The sequence below is a fragment of the Microcaecilia unicolor genome, chromosome 14, assembly GCF_901765095.1.
Source record: "Microcaecilia unicolor chromosome 14, aMicUni1.1, whole genome shotgun sequence".
Taxonomy (NCBI): Eukaryota; Metazoa; Chordata; class Amphibia; order Gymnophiona; family Siphonopidae; genus Microcaecilia; species Microcaecilia unicolor.
Genome location: NC_044044.1, coordinates 26,987,490 through 27,010,792, shown reverse-complemented (window position 1 = coordinate 27,010,792; position 23,303 = coordinate 26,987,490). Strand labels below are relative to the sequence as shown.

General features: G+C 43.2%; 2 protein-coding genes across 9 annotated transcripts in view; both read right to left on the bottom strand.

The window, feature by feature from the left end:
- Window positions 1–1,123: 1,123 nt before the first annotated feature.
- CCNB1IP1 (cyclin B1 interacting protein 1) lies at window positions 1,124–6,159 on the bottom strand. The gene is made up of 3 exons (XM_030187524.1): window positions 5,053–6,159; window positions 3,360–3,693; window positions 1,124–2,099 (listed from the first exon to the last, which is right to left on the bottom strand). Exons 1-3 carry the CDS (start codon window positions 5,347–5,349, stop codon window positions 1,906–1,908), a joined length of 825 nt encoding a protein of 274 aa, XP_030043384.1. The 5' UTR covers window positions 5,350–6,159; the 3' UTR covers window positions 1,124–1,905.
- A 5,045-nt stretch (window positions 6,160–11,204) lies between these two features.
- The window catches only part of LOC115456971 (dnaJ homolog subfamily A member 4-like), a 77,221-nt gene continuing 65,122 nt past the window's right edge, over window positions 11,205–23,303 (bottom strand). For 4 of the 8 annotated variants that reach the window (XM_030186386.1, XM_030186383.1, XM_030186388.1 and 1 more), the window contains exons 2-8: window positions 20,349–20,492; window positions 18,854–19,034; window positions 18,652–18,756; window positions 17,795–18,022; window positions 14,465–14,695; window positions 12,860–12,960; window positions 11,205–12,318 (exon numbers count right to left, since the gene is read on the bottom strand). In XM_030186386.1, the coding sequence (XP_030042246.1) occupies window positions 12,106–12,318; window positions 12,860–12,960; window positions 14,465–14,695; window positions 17,795–18,022; window positions 18,652–18,756; window positions 18,854–19,034; window positions 20,349–20,480 (1,191 nt within the window). In that variant the 5' untranslated portion in view covers window positions 20,481–20,492 and the 3' untranslated portion in view covers window positions 11,205–12,105. Of the gene's footprint in view, window positions 12,319–12,859; window positions 12,961–14,464; window positions 14,696–17,794; window positions 18,023–18,651; window positions 18,757–18,853; window positions 19,035–20,348; window positions 20,493–20,873; window positions 20,887–21,835; window positions 22,028–22,162; window positions 22,223–23,303 lie in introns of those variants that run through there. The other 4 variants (XM_030186387.1, XM_030186382.1, XM_030186384.1 and 1 more) reach the window with 4 other exon arrangements.

Sequence of the window (23,303 nt, the reverse complement as noted above, 5' to 3'; positions counted from 1 at the left end):
GGTGTTCTATCAAAAACAGCAATGGCATCATGTGGGGTCTTTCTCAGTCAGCTGTGGTGGGGCTACTGCTGGGCAGACGTCTACGGTCTGTGCCCTGAAAATGGCAGATACAAATCAAGGTCAGGTATACACAAAAAGTAGCACACATGAGCTTATCTTGTTGGGCAGACTGGGTGGACCATACAGGTCTTTTTCTGCCGTCACCTACTATGTTACTACTATGATATAGCCTGTAACCATCCCTCTATTTGGGGGAAGGACTGTAGAGATGAGTCAAAAGGTTCTTGCAGCACACAGGCGGGGCTGGCCCAACCCTTAGGAAAGGGCCAGCCTTGGGCAGCAAGTTCCATATTTAATACAAAAGTATGGTGTTCAATTACGTATTTTTATAGGATTGTTGTGGGATGACCATGATTGTTGAGTTTAGCCAAGTTAGTCCACTTTTAAATACAAAGATAGAAATAAAACAAAACAGAAAAGAAAGGTATCATCTTGTTTTCTTTTTTAGGTTTTGTTTCACATTCTTGAGGAAGGGGAATTGGGCTAAAGGCCGCATAAGGCTGAATGTTTGCCTACTACTACACCTAGTGATTGGGCTGGCCTTGCACATGGGGTTGAGAAGGACTGTTTTAAGGGAACATGGTGACCCCTATGTAGGGGCTTTTTTTGCACAGTTTGGATACTTTTATTACATTTGCAGGCAAGATTCCCTTTGAAAATTATTGTATAGGACGTGTGCTAAAATCACCCACATGCTTTCTGCCTCCTACTCCACTGAGAGGCAGAAATGGATGATAAAACAGCACACACACTTTTGAAAATCCTATGAACACATGTTGCTTCTTCACTCTGACCTAAACACACTCCCCTGCATGCCCTTTACGAGATCAGTGGAAGGCTATTTACAGGCAGGCTGACCAACCCAAGGAAATAGCTTTGAAAATGGTCTTCTGCAAGGGAAATTCCAAACAGCAATGAATAGGTTAAAGTTTACCAAGCTCACTCACAACTTGATTTACTGAGTATTATTTATACAGAAAAATGAAAATAGCAACTTTTGAGATTTATATAGAAGATTTTAATCTCTAAACATAAAACACAACTTGTTATTGAAACAATTCAGATGCGTCTATTGACTGGACAAGTTTGATCAACACTGAAAGTCCAAAACAAATACAAAAAAAACCACAACACAAAATACCAGTGTTATGGATGATTGGCAATTCCTCCACCAATATTACACCATTTATAACACACACGTCTCTAACTTGGCGTCACTTTTCCATACAGTGCATTTAAAATACAATCTAATTCATGTTTCTGTTTCTTGTATTTAACTGCAGAGAGGTAATTTCTAATTATAGTACAATGAAATATTCAGAAACAAGATTTGGTCATGAAGCAGACAGCAGCATTACACATATGCAAGGCCACCAGTTGTAACTCCCATACCCTTCACCACCCCTCCTGCAGTGGGACCCAACTCCTCCCACCCCTCAACAAAAAGACATCCTCCCCTACACTCACTGCATCAGGTAAGGAATACATTTTGACCCCCCCAAAACACTTGCTTCCACACATACATGCGCACCATCAACATTGTTTCATGGACCTCACACCTTCAGAGGTATTCAAGGTGCAGAATTTTGACTTAGGGCCTCTTTTACAAAGCCACACGGCAAATGAGAGGAAGCCCGCAGGAACTGAATGGGCTTCTTCTCATTTAACGCACAGGAATCGCTAGCGCGGCTTTGTAAAAGACAGGCCCATAGTTAATTATTCAAATCTGTATACCTTTCTTTAAAGAAAAATCAATGCATTCTTTTGGTGCACCAAGATGCACTATAGCCATAGCAGATCAGGCTGAGCATCCTGCTACCCCCAATGCCTGGGAAAGGACGTGGGTCACATTCGCAGCATTTGGAAGGCCTGTCTGGATACAGGGTGGTGTTGATCCATGCCATGATTTGGTGAGGAGAAATTGAAGAAACTGTTTCCGGACTCAGCCGGTGCAGGGGGGGAGCAGAAGAGTCTGGGGTGAAGGTCTCCCTCATCTGACCTCCTGGGCGTGATGTCTGCAGGAAATTTGACTGTGTTTCCTGAGGAAAGTGATGGAAAAAGACCTATGTCAGAATGACCATGTCAAGTAACGAAAGTCACAAGGTTATAATTCCCCCCTAATTACTGTTACTTATCTCTTCCTATAGCGATGCTCGACATACAACTTTGTAGAGCTCTGGGGGTCCACATACTACTACTACTACTTAACATTTCTAAAGCGCTACTAGGGTTACGCAGCGCTGTACAATTTAACATAGAAGGACAGTCCCTGCTCAATGAGCTTACAATCTAAAAGACAAGTGTACAGACAAAGTGGGGTAGTCTAGATTTCCAAAAGGTTAGGTGCCGATAATATATGCTTAGATAATAAATACAGACAGTTATGGGGCTGAGGGGCTGGTTGCCCAAATCTCCAGATGGCTGGAAGCTAAAGAGGGTGGACACAATGTACTAATGTTATCATTATTATCATCAAATTACAACTGAGGAACCACCAGAGTCATGACCCACAGTTTGGGAAGCCTTCCTCTGCAGTTCATTGCATTTCCTTATAAAACTCCACAATGAAGGCCCATGTTCTGCAATCATCTTGCATCTTCCAGTGCTTACTTATGGCATCCTGCGTTCTTTTAAACAGATCCTTGAGCTCTGCCATTTCAAAAGTCAAACAATCACAATGGCATTAGGGATGACAAATATCCAGCACTTATCTGCATCCTAAATTCTTTTAGCACATTATTGAACTGTCATACTCCACAAGCAGCCAGTCACATTATGGGCCTTATATCAGTAGTAGCCACATTACAAAATCCCACTGATTCCACATAATTAACTCAGGTAAGACTGTCAAATGAAGGACAATATGCCGTTTCTTTCCCTAGTAGGCCACGTTAGAACCAGGAGAAGGGAGGGGAAATTCCAAAAACAAAACTGATCCATGGGAAAGAATAACGGAGAGCAATAAAAAGAAATGTATTAGGGGTGTCAAACAAAAATTACTCCTCCCTGGACACAAGGAAGAAGCTTGCTCAATATTTGGGGTGCTCAGTAGCCACTGAGTTGGCTCCTATTAATACTGCCTTGCATACATGATAATCCAAATGAAGAGATCACAACTCAAGGTGCTACCAGCAAATCCTTTAACTGATGGGATCCTGAAAAACAACTACCATTATGCCAATGTTTACAATGTTCTTTCAAGCAGAATTTCTGCAGAGAAGACTTAATCAGCTCTGAATCCCAAAAGGTCTGAATGAGCAGACGCAAATATTTTCTCTGAGTCCTGACTCTCCCCTCACCTAGCGGGAAGCCAAAGACTCGTGGCTGATGTGCTGTGCAGCTGTTTTCATCCAATTCCTGGTTGCTGGCAGCGATGCTGCGCAGCCGAAGGCTGTCGTAGAGGCCCTGCAGCTTCTGGTACTGGCGGTTCCTCTCCATGAGTCTCTCCGATACCTCACTGTACTTCTTCTTGTATTCCTCCAGCACTTTCTTCAAGGAGGTGACCTCCCCCTTCATGGCCGTCAGCTCCATCTCCTTGCTTTGCACCTGCTGGGTATACACTTTCTCCATCTGCTTCAGGTGGCTTTCAGCCTTGCTGTAGGTGTACTCCTGGTACAGTCGCTCCTGGTACACCTGCCAGGGAAGACAGAACAAACCTCAGAAGGAAGAGGCTGAGAAACCTAGATGCCCTTGCTTTTTACTACATAGCCTAAGAGACTGCTTTCTGCCTCCCTCTCTTTTTCCCTTTCTGTTCGCTAGAGCAAAACTTTTGTAGTCGTATTAATTAGTCCTGGATTCTTTTTGATACCTTTAATTGGACTAGTAGGACTAAAATAACACTGAGGACCGGAAAGCTTATGTACAATATCTTTGTACAGAAGTTGCGTTGGTCCAACAAGTTATCACACCTTCTAAAGAATCCACATTTTGCTCCCCAGTGGACACATGCCAAGGACTTCCCTCCCCTACCTCATTCTGCTGGGAAATGGGAAAATAATTTTTGCACTTTTATGAAGGTGGAAGGCACCATCTTCTCCAATCTGCCTTAAGCTAGCAGAACTGCTGAATAATGCCTGAAGTGAACTGTAGATATACTTCTTATAACTTATCCTATATTTCCTGTACTTAATGCTACAATACTCTGTATTTCTCACTCCGGAATGGCGATCGCCATTACGGCATAACGTAAGCCACATTGAGCCTGCAAATAGGTGGGAAAATGTGGGATACAAGTGATGCAAAAATAAATAAATACCCCAAAGATACTAATATAATCTCTACTTAATTCAAATGTAAAACCCTGCATTTTTGTCTCTTAAGCAGGAAATTTCCTTAGGGACTGCCATGTATAACTGCCATGAAACACAATGGGAAGTCAAGAGGAATGCCATGAAAGCAGAAATGCCATCTTATCTTCTAAGGCAGAGATGGGTAGCCTGCGAGACCAGAGGAAGTATACGCAGAAAGCGTCATGAACCAGAACTGTGCTGATTTTAAATGCTATTTTGCAAATATTGTCAGACTAGCCATTCTAGCAGTTTCTTTGTACCGTTTTTACTTATTTATTTGTTTGTCACAGATGGTCTAGGTCTGACATTACATCTATAATGTTGTGGGCCACCAGGGACAGTACTGACACTCATGCGGCCCTGTTCTGGGGCAATATTTCACTGGTCTTGCCTTTTAAAATAGTAACTATTTGTACTAGAGCAACAACGGTCTTCCAGTTTGTTGACAGTATGCTGCCACTGCGCTTATCTGTATTTATTATTTATTTATTAGGATTTATTTACCGCCTTTTTGAAGGGCAATAGTTAATTTCTAGTGCCTAAAACACTATTTGCACGGTAAGTCTAAGGTGGCTTGTAATTAATTTGCTACTAGTTCCCTCTAAAACCATACGTATGTTGTTATATCCAAGAGAACAATTGGCTGGGACTACCCTCAGCGTCAGTCATAACCTGCACGAACCGTACAGGTTAATCCTTTTACCTGGTAGGTCCAGAAGGCCAGACCCCTAGAGCTGATGTCTAGGATGACCTCTGGCCGCAGGCCCGCCAGTACCATGGCCTTATACTCTTCAGAAGGGCTGAGCTCGGTGCGCACAATGTCTAGCTTGCCAGACAGGGCACTGTTGCAGGCAGGGCAGACGGCAGGCGATCGGCTGAATTCCCCGCTACCATGCTGGTCACAAAAGACGTGGGAACACGCTGTGACCCAGGCGTAGCCTGACAATTTCACACGGCACTTGCGGTAGTTGCAGAGCAGTAGGTCTTCGCAGGCAGCCATTGTGCGGAAGAAAGGAGGGAGAAGCTCAAAATGGCACCTAACTGGGCACGCAACCAACTCAACCTCTCAGTGACTTTTGACTTCCTACTCCTGCCCCACCCAAAACAAGAGCCAAAACCCTGGGAAGGACGATACTTTGACCCTGGGCCAAACTCCAAGCCCCGTCCCCACAAATTTCACTCGCTCCACAGTATTGGCAACATGTTAACACTAGGCCAAACGCTGTTATCCTGGAAATTACGGCCTTGACCTCTCCTATCCACAGCCTGCAAGCAAAACAAAATAAAATGAAATAGCAGTGTCTGCCTTTGGTTATAGTAAAAAAAAAAGAGAGTATAGTCCCATATATTTCCTTCTAACTAAATTAGCATTATCTATCAAACAAGAAATGTTGTCCCTACATCATTTTTATAAAATAAATAATGTCTGAATTTCTAAGCTGAATTTTAAAAAAGCTATTGCTAGCTATATAGGGCTACATGTGTAAATTGACACCTAGATACTCTTTTCTTTAAAAAATCATTTTTTTTTTTGGCTAAATCATCAGATGAAAAGCACTAACTTTCCCTGTTCCCTAAAAAAGATAAAATGCAAGAGGCAAAAATGAGTTAACTTTTCCAAACAAGATTTTTTTACACAGAATTCAAGCTAGTAGAAGGCCATGAAAAAAAGTGCGGGAAAAAGAAAAGCAGCCGTTCAGAGATAAGGTAGGCACGTAGGCACGTAAGCGCGACCGCGCATGCGCTTGCTTGACACTAAAGACGTAAGCAGCAGCCGTTCAGAGGTTTAAGGTAGGCACGTAAGCGCGGCCGCGCATGCGCTTGCTTGACACTAAAGACGTAAGCAGCAGCCGTTCAGAGGTTTAAGGTAGGCACGTAAGCGCGGCCGCGCATGCGCTTCCTTGACCACTAAAGGCGTAACGACGTGATGACGAGAAAGCGTGTAGGATGGGAGGCGGGGTCAAGTGATTGGACCAAATCTAATCTTCTTGGATTGGACGAAGAGAAGTCAGAGGAAACGCCCAAAACGAGGCTTGGATCGAGGGCAGGTGGAAGGAGAGTGCACACATAGAAGTCCTCAATCTAATCTGCTCTTTGGTTTTTTTTTGTTAAGGATGGTGGTTATTATTTTTTTTCTATGAGATGTCAATATTTGAATAAAGCTTTTAAGAATCTGATATGGTTTTGCTGTAGCTCATGTTTTCTAATCTAAGGGAATCGTGGGCGAGGTCCTACTACTACTACTTGACATTTCTAAAGCGCTACTAGGGTTACGCAGCGCTGTACAATTTAACATAGAAGGACGGTCCCTGCTCACAGGAGCTTACAAAGCATCCTCCAATCTGACCATCAAAATACGATGCAGTAATATATGTAAATCAGGGCTTCTATCAAACCTGTACTGAGGACCCCAAAGGTTTCAGGATACCCATAAAGGCAATAAATAGAAATGAAACAAAACTGTAAAGAAATGAAGATACTTTTTTTTTGGGGGGGGGGGGGGGGGCTAAATACATTTTGTATTGATGTATTAAAAGTTAATCCAATGAAAAAGGTATCATCTTATTTTCTTCTGTTTTATTTCTGTGTATTACCTTTAAAAGTGGACTTAGCACAGCTACTAGTCACTTAACCCAGGATACCCGTAATAAATATGCTTGAAATCAGTTTGCATGCAGTTTATTGTGCATATTAATTCTGGATATCCTGAAAACATGACTGGAACTGGGCAGTTTTTTTACTAATTTTTTTTTATTTTCTTTCCTAGAAATAAAAAGAAATATTTTGCAGCTAGTGTTCCTGAAATCCCTTGCTTCACTGTCTGTTGCACTGAGGATAGACTGTATGTTGTGGTGCCTGCTCTATACCCCCCCCCCCCAGTATTTTTTTTTTTTGTTACATTTGTACCTGGTGCTTTCCCACTCATGGCAGGCTCAATGTGGCTTACATGGGGCAATGGAGGGTTAAGTGACTTGCCCAGAGTCACAAGGAGCTGCCTGTGCCTGAAGTGGGAATCAAACTCAGTTCCTCAGGACCAAAGTCCACCACCCTAACCACTAGGCAAAACCCTCCCCTCATATACAGAACAGATACTGAAGAGCTGCTACTCTTCAGAGACCTATATAGGCATCACACTGATACATGTAAAGCACCATTACAACACAGAGAGCTATAGAGAGGGCAGGGGGAATGGAAAAAAGGGATCAAAGTTGCAAAAATAATCTGAATCAGTCCCTGTATTACCTGACTGCGTCTCCAGTGCATTTTCAGCTGAACTGAAACTTTATGCTGGCTTCCCTTGCTTTCCCTCCTCCCCCCAAAGGGCGTACAAGCCCCCTTCAGACCCACCCATATGCCCCCCAACCCTGGTCTACTGTCCGTATCTGGTGGTCTAGTAGGTAGTCAGGGCAGGTGTGGTGCTCAGTCGCTCCTATGTCCTCTCCGCCACTACAATGGCTGCCCCGTGAGGAGGGAGTGGTGGCTCATTTTGTGCAGGGGGCGCAGATCCGCTTAGTTACATACATATACATCTTTGCGTGTGTTGGAATACTATTCCATACATAAATATTGGTATAAAAAAAATGTTTGCACAGAATAGCATTCTGCACAGTTGTGTACACATGCAACCTGAAGTACCAGTTTGTTGTCATGACATAGCTGCTGCTAGTGCATTCCTGTGTTCACAGATCTAGTGTTATCTCCCATGTTAACACACATTTTTTGTGTTGGGCCTATGTTACATACTGCTTGGTTATTCCATTAAGAGTTCAGAACTTTTATGTTATTCTTCAGTTAGAAAGTCATGTACTTTAACATGTAGCCCTTAATGCAACGTAGATAAAGTGTCTCATTGCTGCTGGGGTATAGGTGGCAGGACATAGGAGATGTAACTGTTTTTAGTCTTTTACGTTTTTTAAAATTCATTACATACTTATTTGTTAAAGTTTGTTATTCTCCAAGGAACTTGTTATTTTTAATTGCTGTAATCAATTTTTCTTGTCTTCCTACACCCCTCCACCCTTAGGAGAACTTTAATTACTAGGTATATGATAACGTTAATTGGTGCGTCTTGAGGGGGTCCTTTAACCAGCTCCTGGGGAAACAAGAATCAGGGGATATGTTAAAAATAATTGTGTTCTGGTTGCCTAATCCCTTTGCTACACTTCAATTTTATTTACATGTTTACCTGTGTTCTGGGATTTATTTTTGTCTAATTGTGCATAAATGTGCAGGGACCAGATGGCTCCATCGTTTGGTTTAGTGGCCTCTGGGAAGTTATTTAGAAGATGGGACACACAAACAAACCAAAAAGGCACAATCCTTCCACAGGCGAACACCAGTCAAACAGCAACAGTGGAAGGAACCAGGACAAATTCCAAAATTGGCCAAAAGGCTGTTTATTCCTTGAAAGCGAAAGATGTGTACATAATACAGTCTTTGCATGCAGTATACAGGATGTGAAGCCTGTATCATATACACATCTTTTATTTTCAAGGAATAAACTGAGCCTTTTGGCCAATCTTGGAATTTGTCCTGGTGCTTGCTGTTTGACTTATTTAGAACAGACCAGACCTTACCAGTTGCTTTAGTTTCATGGTTTATTTTCACATTACCAAGAAGTTGCTTTATCGTATCAGAGTAACTAACGGCCTCTTTTGTTAAACCACACTAGCGATTCCCACACAGCAAATGCAGGCATGGGCTGCGGCGCATTTGCTATGCCGGGAATCACTAGCGCAGTTTAGTAAAAGAGGACCTAAGTGACTGATGCAAGGATTTGGTGGGGGAGGGAGGAAAAAAAAAAAAGCACATTTTTTTTTCTGAGGATGTCATGTCCTGCCACTGATTCTCAAACTTTGTAACTATGTCGGAACCCCTAAAAATATTTTTCATACAGAGGAACCTTTCATTGTAATGTTAAATGTATATATGTTCGTACACATTCTACAATCTAATTCTAAGCCAGCTGTAAATGTTCAATTCAAATAATATTCCCAAAAAGATTAAAATTTTTCTGACACTATTTAAAATCTAAAATAAAGCAGTAATCATAACAAAAACCTAATGAAAGATTACCTTCAACGTGACAGATGAGCCTGTCTCTACTTACAAAATTGTTCAATTAGGCCTAATTGTTGATAAACACACACACAGTTCTTCATTGTCAATAAACAATTCCTTGCTTTACTTTTAATATTTTGCTGGACTTGAAAATGCTTGTTTGCACAAATATGTGGAAAACCAAAATACATTCTCTTTTTATCGAGATCCAAAATATATCAAGGGGCACATCATTGAATTCAAATTTTCAAAGTTTGACCACACTTTAGTTCACGCAAGGGCCCTTTTACTAAGGTGTGCTAAGAAATTATGTTCATTATATGCAGCCCATAGGTATACAGTGGACTTTGTGGCATTTAGTATGCGCTAAAATCTGTTAATGCACCTTAGTAAAAGTTGTTCATCCTAAGGTTGATTAAATTTTCTGAGTTTGGTGAGAGCTGAACAAAAGGGAGTTTCTAACCCAGCCATACAATTCAGGTAACAAAGAACTAAAGAATGGTGTCAATCCTTTCTGTTAGCGATTCCAAATGTACAATTAATAGGCTACCTTCTTCAGAATGTGTCTGACATTGAACCTTAAGGAGGATTTGAAACATTTCAATATTCCCTTTTGAAACATTTTTTCAAACATTGTTTATTTTTGAATGGAAAAAGGTTGTCTGTGGAAGATAGATTTTCCTTTGGTCCCTGCTGTTCAATATGTTTTAAGTGGTGAAGCATTTTTTTTAAAGTCTTCAAGCTAGATTTGTCATTATCTTTGAAGAAAATTAGCAGTTTGTGCAGCTTAAATGCCCTCACTTTTCCTGTTGGAAAACCATCTAATATCAGTAATAGGCGAGGCATATGGTCATTTTTCATAGTTTCACACAGCTTTGCAAACCTGTGAGTCTTGAGGGTGTTGCCTTCTAAAATTGACCATGCTCACTGTGACATCCAAGACTTTTCTTCAAGATCCAGGTTGTATAGGTTGAATATGTTTTCCAGGGTCTGCTGTAGCTTTTGCAGCAATGGGGCAGAAGGGCTGGTCGAAGAGGAGAATTGGACTTGATATACTGCCTTGCTGTGGTTACAATCAAGGTGGTTCATATAGGTACTTAATGTTGTACATGGGGCAATGGAGGATTGGGTGGTTTGCCTGGTGTCACAGTGAGCTGCAGTGGGAATTGAACCCAGTTCTCCAGAATCAAAGTCTGCTGCACTAACTGAATATTTCTGACCATGTCACAATGCTGGCAGAAGAGATTACCTCATTTATATGCCAGAACCATAGAAGAGGTACTTCCTCACCCCCCCCCCCCCCCCCCATGTGGACAAGGCTTCCATGTGACATTCTTCATCGTTCCAAAGAAGTCAGGAGGCTTGAGACCCATATTTGACTGTGCAGCCTCAATATATTTAAAAATAATGAAAAAAAGCAAGATGAAATCTCTAGCCATGATAGCTTTCTCTAACTTACAAAAATAGTTGGCTCACCTCCTTGGATTTGAAGGATGCCTATACCCATGATCCAATGTATCTGCAGTGTTGGAAATATTCTGTTCTTAGTGTCCAGTACAAAGCTCTTCAGTTTTGTCAGCACACAGTGTTCACAAGAGGCCGTTAAGAGTAGCCTAGTGGTTATTTGCTCATACTGTGATCTCTCTTCAGCTTTTCATCTTGTGGACCACATTTCCCTTATACAGACTTTCTAAACTGGGTACATGTGGGCCTTTCAATAACATAACCCCCCCCCCCAAAAAAAAAATTCAATGGCAGAACTCAGCTTACTCCGACATTCTACGCATTGTGGTGTTCCTCGGGAATCTATTCTGGGACCATCCTTTTCAATGTTTTTTTTCTTCTTTAGCACTCTTAATTCAGTAACTGAGTCCAACTTTCTTTATATATACAGACGATATACAATTGTTGGCTCCATTTGATTCCTGTTCCTCTACCTCTAACAGATCTCAGGAAAACTAGATATGATTGCAAGGTGGATAGCAGGAAACGGCTTGAAATTAAATGCTTCTAAAATGATTTCTGTTTTATTTTCCTTGGTGCCAAACACTGGACCCACACTACCTTAAGATCTTAGGGACATGTATCCCTTTAGTAGATCTGTTAAAATACTTGTGTTATTGTTGATGTTATTTTTGATCAGATCTGGTTGTGAAAAAAAATCTACATATTGAGAATTATGCACCCCCTTTAGATCAAGATGCTTGCACTTCATTTTACATTCACTAGTGTTATCACAACGTAAATACTGTAATTATTTAACGGACTATGATCACAGCTCAGGAGACTTCAGAATATTCAAGACTTCAATGAAGCTCCTTGCCTTGTCTGCAGAGACCATCAGTGATTAAATTTGAGGATATAATGGGGTCAATTCTTTTAACAAGAGGCCACACAGAAGTGGAATGGGGTGACCCCCACCAATTTTTTGCTCAACACAGCATCAGCAACTAGAGATCTTGGAAGCAGTGCTGGAGATTTTTTGGTTGGAGGAACTAAAACCAGATGATCTGTCCACAACCCAAGACAACACAGTATATACCATGACAGCCCATTAACAAAACGCCTTTATTTTTAAAGATCAATAAATAAACAAAACTGTACACCCCCCAAAAATCCATACTCCCAAGCCTGGCATGCAAATCATGTGAACCATGGCAGCTGCAGCCAGACATGACCCATGAATACTCTCCCCTCATGATGTCTGGCACTGCACCCCTGCCCTAGGGTGATGGTCCTCCTCATAGGCCTCCCTCCCATAGCTTTGGCTTCGAGAATTGGGATCAAATTCCACCAGGTCCACTTGCTCCATGTCATCAGTTATCAATACCTCCTCCCGTGGGGGAAGCAGGTTCTCCAGATCAGGCAGTTTGGTTAGTGGCAGCCAAAAGTGCTCTGGAAATCGCACCTGAATGGACAAGAAAGCAAGGATAAAGAAGGCATATCAAGTCACAACACATTGTGGGATCAATAGTTTTTTCCAATACCATCGGCGCTGCCAAGTACCAGCAGTCATCAAGCTAGAAGTCTAAGCTTAGAACTGGGCACAGTCTTCTCCCTCCACAGTGCAGGGCACTTCTCCCTATTGGTTTCCAAACAAGGTCAAACAGGGCTACTTTACCATCCATGCCATTTCACAGCCAGCAGCTCTCAGCATACCTACACTGACTCTTGTAAGGTGTCGGCTATTGATTACTTGGCCCCTATATGCAGATTGCTTTTCTGTTTTGGTAAGGGGAGGGGGGCGAGTGAGAGCCAACAGCTATTTTGTTTAGTATCTTGCAATATTAAGAATAGGTCTCTGGACAAAAGTGTGGAAGAACTACCCCATTTTTGAGCCCAAATATTCCTCTCATTCCAGTACACTAAGCAGCTCTTGGGCTCCTTTTACCACTGGAAGATGGGTAGGACAGTGAGAAAGGCTAAAAGCTGAAGATCAAAGAACTTACATAAAACTGCAGGATCAGGATTCCTTTCTCAAAAGGGTCCTTCAGCCGGGGCATACCCTCATTCACAATACACTTTAGATCCCCATGCTTCACCACTTCACCTGCATGGAAGAAAAGGAAAACATTAACAGGGTAAAGGCAGATATGCTGTATACAAACAATTCCTCCCTGAAATCAGATAAACCACTATTAACTTCCTTCTCTCAGATGGCGATACAATGTCTCTTTCCTTCACCAAGAAAAAAACCAGGGCAGGCTAGATAAAGAGCAGGCTATATATTCTCACATGTGGTTAACACGGTCTGCACTGCCCAGTCCGGAGCTTGTATCAAGCTTTTTACAGAGCTCTTTGGAGTGCGAGTCACACTCCACAGCACATGCCTTCCTGCCCACCATGCAAGCATGGGACCAACAGTACAATACAGCATAAGAGAAAAAGGAGACAACTCCATGGGGAGATGGGGAGGCAGGAGGATATGTGAGAATATATAGACTGCTGTCCTCTGAGAATACCTGTTACAGGTAAGTATCTTCGCTTTCTCTGAGGACAAGCAGGCTATTATCACGTGTGGGGAATCCCTAGCTACTAAGCTCACCAGAAACAATGTGGTTTCAGGTTCATCTATGTTCTGACAGCTGCGAGGTCAGAACATAGATGAACCTGAAACCACATGAAAGCCAATGACAGTGTAGCCTGGGTCAGAATAAAAATGGGCCTAGGCAGGTGGAGTTGGATTTTAGAACTTAAATTAAATCTGTATTATAATCCAGCCAAACCTGCATGTCGGGCTTGCCACTTACAGCTTGCTACTTGAAGCTGGAGTAAGATTCGAATTAATTAAAAGACAAGGAGGTAGTAACCCAGCAAATTTCCCCCAAGGAGGTTAACGGTGCAGCCAAGGCTCTGACATTGTGAGCGTTAACAGGATCCTCCTGGGCAGCCAAGCCCAGGTGTAAGAAGAAAATAAGTTGGTAGCCAATTAAAAAATTGTGTGTTTCAACAAGGTGACCTACATCCAGTTGAGATGAAAGGAAACAAAAAGTTGGGGAAATTGTCTGTCGTGCCAAGGCCACTGCAAGGAAAAAGCCAATGCTTGCAGTCCAAAGATGCACTGTGCGCTCACCAGGGGCATAAGTGTTAGAAGGGTAGGCAAGGCAATCAATTGGAAACGTCAAACTCTACTTGAGTTGAAATAAGGATATCTAAAAATTGATGGACAGAGCAGTATGGGAACTCCCACACATTTGCAGAGATGTCAAATTCAGATATCTCTAAGCTAAAGAGCTACTCTGGCACCCGAGGTTCTGTTGGATGACGACACCCATGAATGTGCCTGCACTTCCCTGGTAAGTCTACAGATGAACTATTAACTTCCTTCTCTCCAATGGTGATCCTACCTCATATATGTACCCCTTCTCAGCTGCCTTAACTGAAGTAAGCTTTTCAGCTATTTTGCTAATTAACTGTTTTCATTGCTTCTTCCTCAGGCAGAACTTATTTTCACTTTATGACAGAATTGGAATTTTTTCAACCGTACTTCTGGTGAAAATGGATAAAAAGCCTGCCTTCTCTCCTTGTAGCTCCTTTTCTCAGGACAAGCTTACCTGGACTGGAAGTTATCACTAGCATGCGCTGGTCAAGCGTGGGTATGGGCTTCCGGAAACCACACAGAGACTCTGCTAGTTGCAGTTCCATCTTCATTATCAGGTTCTCACCCTGTCGCTGGAATGTTTCATGGTCTCGCTGCTCCAACACAATGATGACATCCCCAGGTTCCAGCCCGGGTTCCTGGTCCCCTTCTCCATGGAACACTATCTTCTGTCCATCCTTCATCCCTGTCACAGAAGTAGCAGATTATTAGGAATGCATACATTTGCTGATGGCCACAGGTTAACAGACAAGTTCTGTGTTTACCCTATATATCAGGAGCTGCAGTACTACCTTTCAGCCACCTTGAAAGTGCAAACCCAGATTTAATGGGGCAAAACCAGAACTGATAGCCTTTCATCAATGAACTGGACTCGCCCTATTTTTTCCCCTCATTTCAAGAGACTAAAGCTGTTATCTGCTCCTACTACTAACATACTTAAACTGGGGTGCTGCTGTCTAGACATAACCACAAAGAACTTGGATTTGATTCCTTCCTTTTGTTTCCTGAGTTAGCCAAAACTGGGGATGCTGTTTTACAGCCCCTAGAATGGGGAATGCAAGTCATCATGCAATGACTCCTAGTTGTGTGGGTTCTGAAGAGATTTTGGTGGTACCTGGCTGAGGACCGTCACTTAACTAGGTTGAGATCAAAAGGATAATATACAATGGGAGAATAATCTACTGGCATTATACAAAAATGGCACCAGATCTTAGTGCAGCACCTTTTTATACTAGAAGCATAAATCTAGGCTCTGATTCCCTGGCTACTGTACATCAAGGATGTCCCTACTCGATCCAACATAAATCCCCACACCCAGCAACACAACATAATCAATGGTCGTACTGGACAATTTATTATCCTCTTTCCCCTCGACCCCATAACGCCTGATTCACCTCTATCTCATTTGACCACAACACAATCTTGTATTTGTTATCAACTGAAATGGCAACGCCTTTACGGTACTTTGTAAGCCACACTGAGCCTGCAAATAGGTGGGAAAATGCGGGGTATAAATGTAACAAACAAACAAACTTGAGGTCCCTAAACAGGGATCAAATTCAACAGGTGCACTACTGCATCAGCAGGGGGTTTACCAAACCAATCAAATCTGGCTGGGGGATGGGAAACTGATCTCCAGGTATGGTGACAGCCATGAGAACTATAGAAGTGGCAAAAAAAACCCCCGAAAACCTATTTACAACTGAGTTGACCCTGCAGCATCACAAAACTAGCTCTTATTTTAGTGATCAGTTTAACGGATTGTAACTTAACTATGGGGGTTTGCTTGATTTCTATGCTGTCATTTGTGCCACAAATCTCTAGTAAGGTAATTCTTTGCTCAGAGGCACTTAGCCCTTTTCTTGAAGTCTGATATCCTGTTCAATTTATTAACTGTAAAACTTAATACATGAGTTTCAGCCTACCACTATTCAAAAAACTGCTATAAAGCCTGGTTAATGCAAGTTCTAATTTGATGTATAATTCTATTATGGTTTGGCAAAGAAAATAAATATTTTGCTGGCACATACATACTCTGCTTTATCGTAATTTCTTATACAGTATCATATATTGCACTATGATTTGACAAATATTTTCTCCAGTACTTACTTTTATTGTATTCAACCTCTTCCTACTGGAATGCTCTTCTATCTACTATATTTACAAACATCTTATAATAAATTTAAATTGGGAATTAAAATTCATCCTAGGGCAGAATTTCATGTACTGCCTCTGCTTCATGCAAATCTCTCTCATGAATATTCATTGTGGGTATCCTGAAAATCTGACTGGCTGGGGTACCTCCAGGACCAGGTTTGGGAACCTCAGCCCTAATGGGTACTCATCATCACGGACAAGTCCTAGTATTCTCACTTAACTGAAGAAAACTTTGTAGAGGCTGTCCCGAGCATGCGTGACGATTCCCATGCTTGGTCATCTCTCTCGGGCAGTGTAGCTGCCAATACAGCATTGTAGGTGGAAAATGAAAGTACGCCTGCATACCCTGGTAATGGAAAACTGTTACAGAAGAACTTAGTTTACTAAAGGGGAAATCCAACCACACTCATGGGCGAGTATGTACCTTAGGGTCAATCCAGAGTAGGGGGAAGGCAACTCAGTGAAATAGGTAGGGTGGTACTGAAGATCACTAGGTAAAGAGAGCAAAGAACACTTCCCAAAGCACTATAAATCCAGAATCCAGGTGGAATATTCTGGACAGGAATATTTGAGATTGGCAACAGTGGCAGCTACTTGATGTAACCTTCTCTGGGACTCTCACTTTCAGAGCAGCAAGATAGCTTATGGCCTGAAGCTTTCTCCTTACTTTTATTTTGTTCAGTTTCTTCTTGCAACCTTGCCTAAGGCAGGGCACCCTAGAGGGAACTGGATTCTTCTTGCCCCAGTCCATGGCAGTTAAGGGGGGGGGGGGCGTGAGTGAACAGTTGACAGTGCTGGCGAACCTGTGCTCACTGCAATCCTGCGTGACCAGAGGAAAGCTTCTGGTTGCATAGAACCCATTTCCCTTAATGTCCTTAAGTCTGATTTATCCATGGACAGATACAGACTGCTTCCTTCTCCCCTGCACTTCAAATAGGCAGTATACCAAACAAAATCAATTTACAGCCCTCTTGTGGAATCAAAAATATTGCTTGCTCGAACCCTCCTCCTTGAGTACCATAGACCCTCATGGCTGCCTCCCTGCCTGGCAAAACCCTGCTGAGCCTAGCCAGGCACCAGTAGGTGAGAATACACTAGTCTGAGCTAGGGGAGAGCTCATGTCCACTGGCTCAGTCAGGTGACCACCATGAAGCATGCCTTCATCCCCCTGCTTGTCTGCAGAAAACAATGGGATAAGAACCACAGAAAATAGGGACATCAGTACCTCTTGTTGCCCCTAATATTCCTTTAGACAAATTTTTGAAAAAATATTGTACCTGAACACTAAATATTGTAAGATTACTATTAACATTAAAAAAAACCCAACCCTATGCCTGCCACTTCTGTTTGTAGACACCCCTACATTTTCCACATGTTCCTGTTAACATTTAAGGCATCGGAGCAAGTTAAGCACTGGACACCAGGATTCACAGGTCCAAAATAGGCAGAGTCAAAAATACACTCAGACTGGATACTGCAAGATACTTCTAAAACCTGCACTAGACATTTAAACAGCTGACTCCTTGACCAGCTTAGAGATTTTAGACACGATACAGTACAAGTCCAGTTGTGCTGACACTGCCTTAAGATACACCTTTGAAAGAAAACCATGAAACTCAAAGCTTACCTTTGTCTATATGGACCTCCAGAATTTTCTTCTCTTTCAGGACTTTCTTGCCATTACAAGCTTTGCAGCGGTCTTTGAGGCTAATCATCTCCCCCTGCCCTTGGCAATCTGGGCATATGCTCTGAATCTGTTGCACCATGCCAGGCCCCAGCTGCTGGATATGGACCTGCATGCCCCGGCCCTTACAGTTTGAGCATTTCTCTACAGCTCCCTTCTTCCCTCCACGTCCTGGAAGCAAAAACACACATAATGTAAGGGATACAAATCACTTCCAGGCAGGCCTACAAAGGCTGATCTTTCCTAGATCTGGAAACATTTATTTATTTAAAGCATTTATATCCCACATTTTCCCAACCATGGGCAGGCCCAACATTACTACTACTACTACTACTATTTAGCATTTCTATAGCGCTACAAGGCATACGCAGCGCTGCACAAACATAGAAGAAAGACAGTCCCTGCTCAAAGAGCTTACAATCTAATAGACAAAAATAAAGTAAGCAAATCAAATCAATTAATGTGTACAGGAAGGAGGAGAGGAGGGTAGGTGGAGGCGAGTGGTTACAAGTCAAAAGCAATGTTAAAGAGGTTGGCTTTCAGTCTAGATTTAAAGGTGGCCAAGGATGGGGCAAGACGTAGGGGCTCAGGAAGTTTATTCCAGGCGTAGGGTGCAGCGAGACAGAAGGCGCAAAGTCTGGGGTTGGCAGTAGTGGAGAAGGGAACAGATAAGAAGGATTTATCCATGGAGCGGAGTGCACGGGAAGGGGTGTAGGGAAGGACGAGTGTGGAGAGATACTGGGGAGCAGCAGAGTGAATACATTTATACATGATTAAGAGCCTGTGTGCTCTACTCTTACCTTCACACTTTGCACAAATGACGTTTTTGTGAAGTGCCAGCTTCCTTGTGGCTCCATTATACATGTCCTCCAAGGACACAGATAACTGATGCACCACATTTTTTCCTTAAAAGAAAACCCAGAAATTTTACATCAATTCATGACCTTCTTGCTGCTTTATTCCACCACAGTTCATTTTTCTCTTTGCCCTCTTTCTCCGTACCTCTTTTTTCTCGGCTCATCCGCCCTCCTCCACCGAAGAACATATCAAAAATGTCCATAGGTGAAGAGAAGTGACCCCCAGTCAGGCCCCCTTCTTTGATGGCTTGCTCACCCCCCTCATCATACAGATTCCGCTTTTTGGAGTCTGACAGAACCTCATAGGCCTGCGATATGAGCTTAAACTAGATAAAAAAAAATGCACAAATCTAATCATCAACATGAAACACAACGCTCAAGTACTTCCCTTTATGTTTCAATCATTTTTATTCAAAACTTAAGAAGAAAAGTTAACATCATCATGTATGAACATCTGATATTTTCCCCCCACGTGGCTAAAGTAACACACAGTACTTCTACCCCAACAAATAGGACTTAACCTTCCCTCCCCTTCCCCTCCCACCCCCCACCTCCTTTGTTTCCCTTGCTTTGGCATCAAATGAACATAATAACGCAGGGTACAGGGCAATATTTAGAAGTTTAACAGTCTATTCCTGGCAGTTGGAGTCAGAGTATTCCAAAAGGGAGTCCAAATGTGTTGGAAACGCACTCCAGTCTTCGTTTTAAAGTCTGTAATTCCCATAGGACAACAAGTATCGCAAATGTGGAACACACACTGGCAACCAACGCCAGGGCAGCTGTTTGATGTCTATAATGTCCGTGGCAAGTCACCAGAGGGACTCAAATCGTTCTTGAAAAGAGTGGTCCTGATGGGCAAACGCACTATACTACAATTGTGGCTACAATCAGAACCACCTGGAATACCGCAATGGCGAGGAGCCATGATGCAATGCTGTATGTTGGAAAAAACAAAAAAAGTGTGAGACTTGGCCTCGAAGAACGGAGACCAGTTCTGTAAAGTCTGGCTTCCGTTTTGGGACACTCTGACACCTGTTGCGAGAAGCAGGATATTGAACTGTTAACAGAACCGGTAAGGGGGGGGGGTAGAGTTGAGGGTGGGGATGGAGAGGGGGGGGGGGGGAGTTAGGGGAAGAGGGGAGAAAACTTATAAGCTTGATGACATCTCTTATGTACTGTTCGAATTATTTGCTGTATTGTATCTAAGTGTTATCAATAAAAATTGATATTAAAAAAAAATCTGTAATTCCCACCCTTTCTACCCGCAGTAACGTTATCATACGCACACGCCACTGCGATACTGTAGGGTAGTTGTATGTATGCCATTCTGAGAGTATTGCTTGTTCAGCCACTACAATATCTTTGCGTACAAAAGCGGTAAATCCTGATGGGACAGGGTGTATGAGAACAGGATGGCCCAGGAGCAGCGCCGAGTCATACTTCCAGCCCACCTTCCACATCTCAGAAACATATTGTACTTGTACTTCCCTTTAACTGATAATCCCCTTCCAGTTCAAATCTGCTCTCTCCAGTTTGCTTGAAAAGCTCTGAAAAGCGCAGACCTAGATTAAAAGGCCAAAACTAGAGGCTCCAAAAATAAAGCAAACCAGACATAGAGGACTTTGCCAAGGCCTCCTTACCTTCTCTCCCTCATTGGGATTCTTGTCTGGGTGATATTTTAGGGCTAACTTTCTATACGCCTTCTTAATTTCCTCTGCGGCAGCGTTAGGCTTCACACCCAGTATATCATAATAGCCGGTTTCTTTCACCATCTTTCACTGCTTCTGTATGCAAAAGACAAATCAATAACAAACTGAAGATGCAACAAACATTACATCCCACTCCAGCCCCTATAAAAGTGTAACTGTTTCCACCAGAGAACTAAAGGGAAAATTTCTCCCACATGGTTTCCTCAACAAATCCCGGTAACCAGTTGGCCACCTGTTGTAACCAGAAACAAGCTACAACAGGTGACAAACTATAGTCTAGTAAAGCATGTTGACACTCAAACAGGAACCCAGGAAAAACAGCTGGTATACAAAAGGCAACTTGTTTACAGCTCTAGGCAACCGCTGAGATCCAACATTTGTTGCATGTAGCCACTTCCAGGGCGCTGGCCATTTAAGTGCTGTGGATAATCCTTCAGGAGAAGCTGAAAAACCCACCTTTCCAGAAAAGTCTTCTATAACAATGTCAGGGATCCTTTTACTAAGCCACGTAAGCCTCTACATGCGCCCAACGAGCGCCAAAACGGAGTTACCGCCCAACTACCGCTTGGCTCTTGTGGTAATTTCATTTTTGGCGCGTGTCCGATACGCACGTCTGAAACAGATACCGCCGCGCCAAGTGGCATCTGATGCGTGTAGGTCATTACCGCAAGGTCTCAGACCCAAAATGGATGTGTGGCAATTTTGATTTTGCTGCACGTCCATTTTCGGCAACAAAAAAAGAGGCCTTTTTTACAGGTGTGCTGAAAAATGTTTCAGCACGCGCCCAAAAACCCGCACCTACACTACCGCAGGCCATTTTTCAGTGCACCTTTGCAAAAGGACCACTCAATTTCCTTAACAAAGAAAAGTAAAGGGAGCTTTAATAAGCCATTATAAAACATATCACAACCATCTCAGGGAACAAATACCACATCAACGATATTTTTTCCATTCCTCCTCTGATGGGTCACAGAATCAAGAGCAGCATTTTTTGTTTTTCTTTTACCAGAAGGAAACAGAATCAAGCAAATCTGACCAGTTACATAACATGAGCTGATGTAGTTTGTTTATATTTCAACAAAGTTTTGACACAAACTAAAACTGCTTTGCACAAAAAGCCCCAGGAGACCAAGGACCTAAATAAAGTTCACCACCGAACCAAAACAAATACAGGTCACCTAAAATACACCTTCAGATATAACTTATTCACAACCGGCTTCTCTCGGTGAAGTATTAGCACAAAAGGTGAGAACATGTAGCCCTAATGAACTGATCCAGGACTAACATCAAAGTATTCCCACACAAGCTTACTCACACATGCATGAAATGAACTAAACTAAGGCGAGTAAAAAATAATTTAAAAAAAAAAAATCTGTGATGTGGAAACCCAGAAAATAAATCAGGCAAAGTGCATGCACCTTTATTTGTGATCTGATCCTATCTGTATAATAACTTTATAGACACTACAGCTCTGGTCTCTCTCTTCTCCCAGGATGCAAGTCTTCAAGGCTGACCTTTTATTTTCTGTAGGGTGTTTCCTTCTCTGTGGGCTATTTCCCAAGTCAAGCAGGCCGATGCCCTCCCCCAAGGATTTAAGTCCTACTGCTTTCCCACCCACCAATCCTCTTAGGACCTTCCCCTGCTCTGTCCCTACTATAATATCAATACTACCTCCCCCCAGGGGTATATCTTCCCTTGAGATCCCCCTGCAGTATTACCCCTCCCTCCCCAGGAGGTACCAGTACCCCTTTTCCCTCGTCCTAAGAGTTTCTCCTCCCTCTTCTCAGGGTGTCAGTACTTCACTCCTCCCCAGGAAGTACCAGTACCCCTTTTCCCTCCTCCCTCTTCTCAGGGTGTCAGTATTTCACCCCCCTGCCCAGGAAGTACCAGTACCCCTTTTCCCTCCTCCCTCTTCTCAGGGTGTCAGTATTTCACCCCCCTGCCCAGGAAGTACCAGTACCCTTTTCCCTCTTCTCAGGGTGTCAGTACTTCACCCCTCCCCAGGAAGTACCAGTACCCTTTTCTCAGGGTGTCAGTATTTCACCCCTCCCCAGGAAGTACCAGTACCCCTTTTCCCTCCTCAGGGTGTCAGTATTTCACCCCTCCCCAGGAAGTACCAGTACCCCTTTTCCCTCCTCAGGGTGTCAGTATTTCACCCCTCCCCAGGAAGTACCAGTACCCCTTTTCTCAGGGTGTCAGTATTTCACCCCTCCCCAGGAAGTACCAGTACCCCTTTTCCCTCCTCAGGGTGTCAGTATTTCACCCCTCCCCAGGAAGTACCAGTACCCCTTTTCTCAGGGTGTCAGTATTTCACCCCCCTGCCCAGGAAGTACCAGTACCCTTTTCCCTCTTCTCAGGGTGTCAGTACTTCACCCCTCCCCAGGAAGTACCAGTACCCCTTTTCTCAGGGTGTCAGTATTTCACCCCTCCCCAGGAAGTACCAGTACCCCTTTTCCCTCCTCAGGGTGTCAGTATTTCACCCCTCCCCAGGAAGTACCAGTACCCCTTTTCTCAGGGTGTCAGTATTTCACCCCTCCCCAGGAAGTACCAGTACCCCTTTTCTCTCCTCAGGGTGTCAGTACTTCACCCCCTCCCCAGGAGGTACCAGTACCCCTTTTCTTAGGGTGTCAGTATTTCACCCCTCCCCAGGAAGTACCAGTACCCCTTTTCCCCCCTCAGGGTGTCAGTACTTCACCCCCTCCCCAGGAAGTACCAGTACCCCTTTTCCCTCCTCAGGGTGTCAGTATTTCACCCCTCCCCAGGAAGTACCAGTACCCCTTTTCTCTCCTCAGGGTGTCAGTACTTCACCCCCTCCCCAGGAGGTACCAGTACCCCTTTTCTTAGGGTGTCAGTATTTCACCCCTCCCCAGGAGGTACCAGTACCCC

What these genes read in the sequence shown, in the direction of transcription:
- CCNB1IP1 (XM_030187524.1), bottom strand. Translation starts at nt 5,349, where the DNA reads ATGGCTGCCTGCGAAGACCTACTGCTCTGCAACTACCGCAAGTGCCGT. An exon ending in TGGCCTTCTGGACCTACCAG is followed by an intron (nt 3,694 to 5,052) that starts GTAAAAGGATTA and finishes CTTCCCTGGCAG; the next exon opens with GTGTACCAGGAGCGACTGTA. An exon ending in AGTCTTTGGCTTCCCGCTAG is followed by an intron (nt 2,100 to 3,359) that starts GTGAGGGGAGAG and finishes CACTTTCCTCAG; the next exon opens with GAAACACAGTCAAATTTCCT.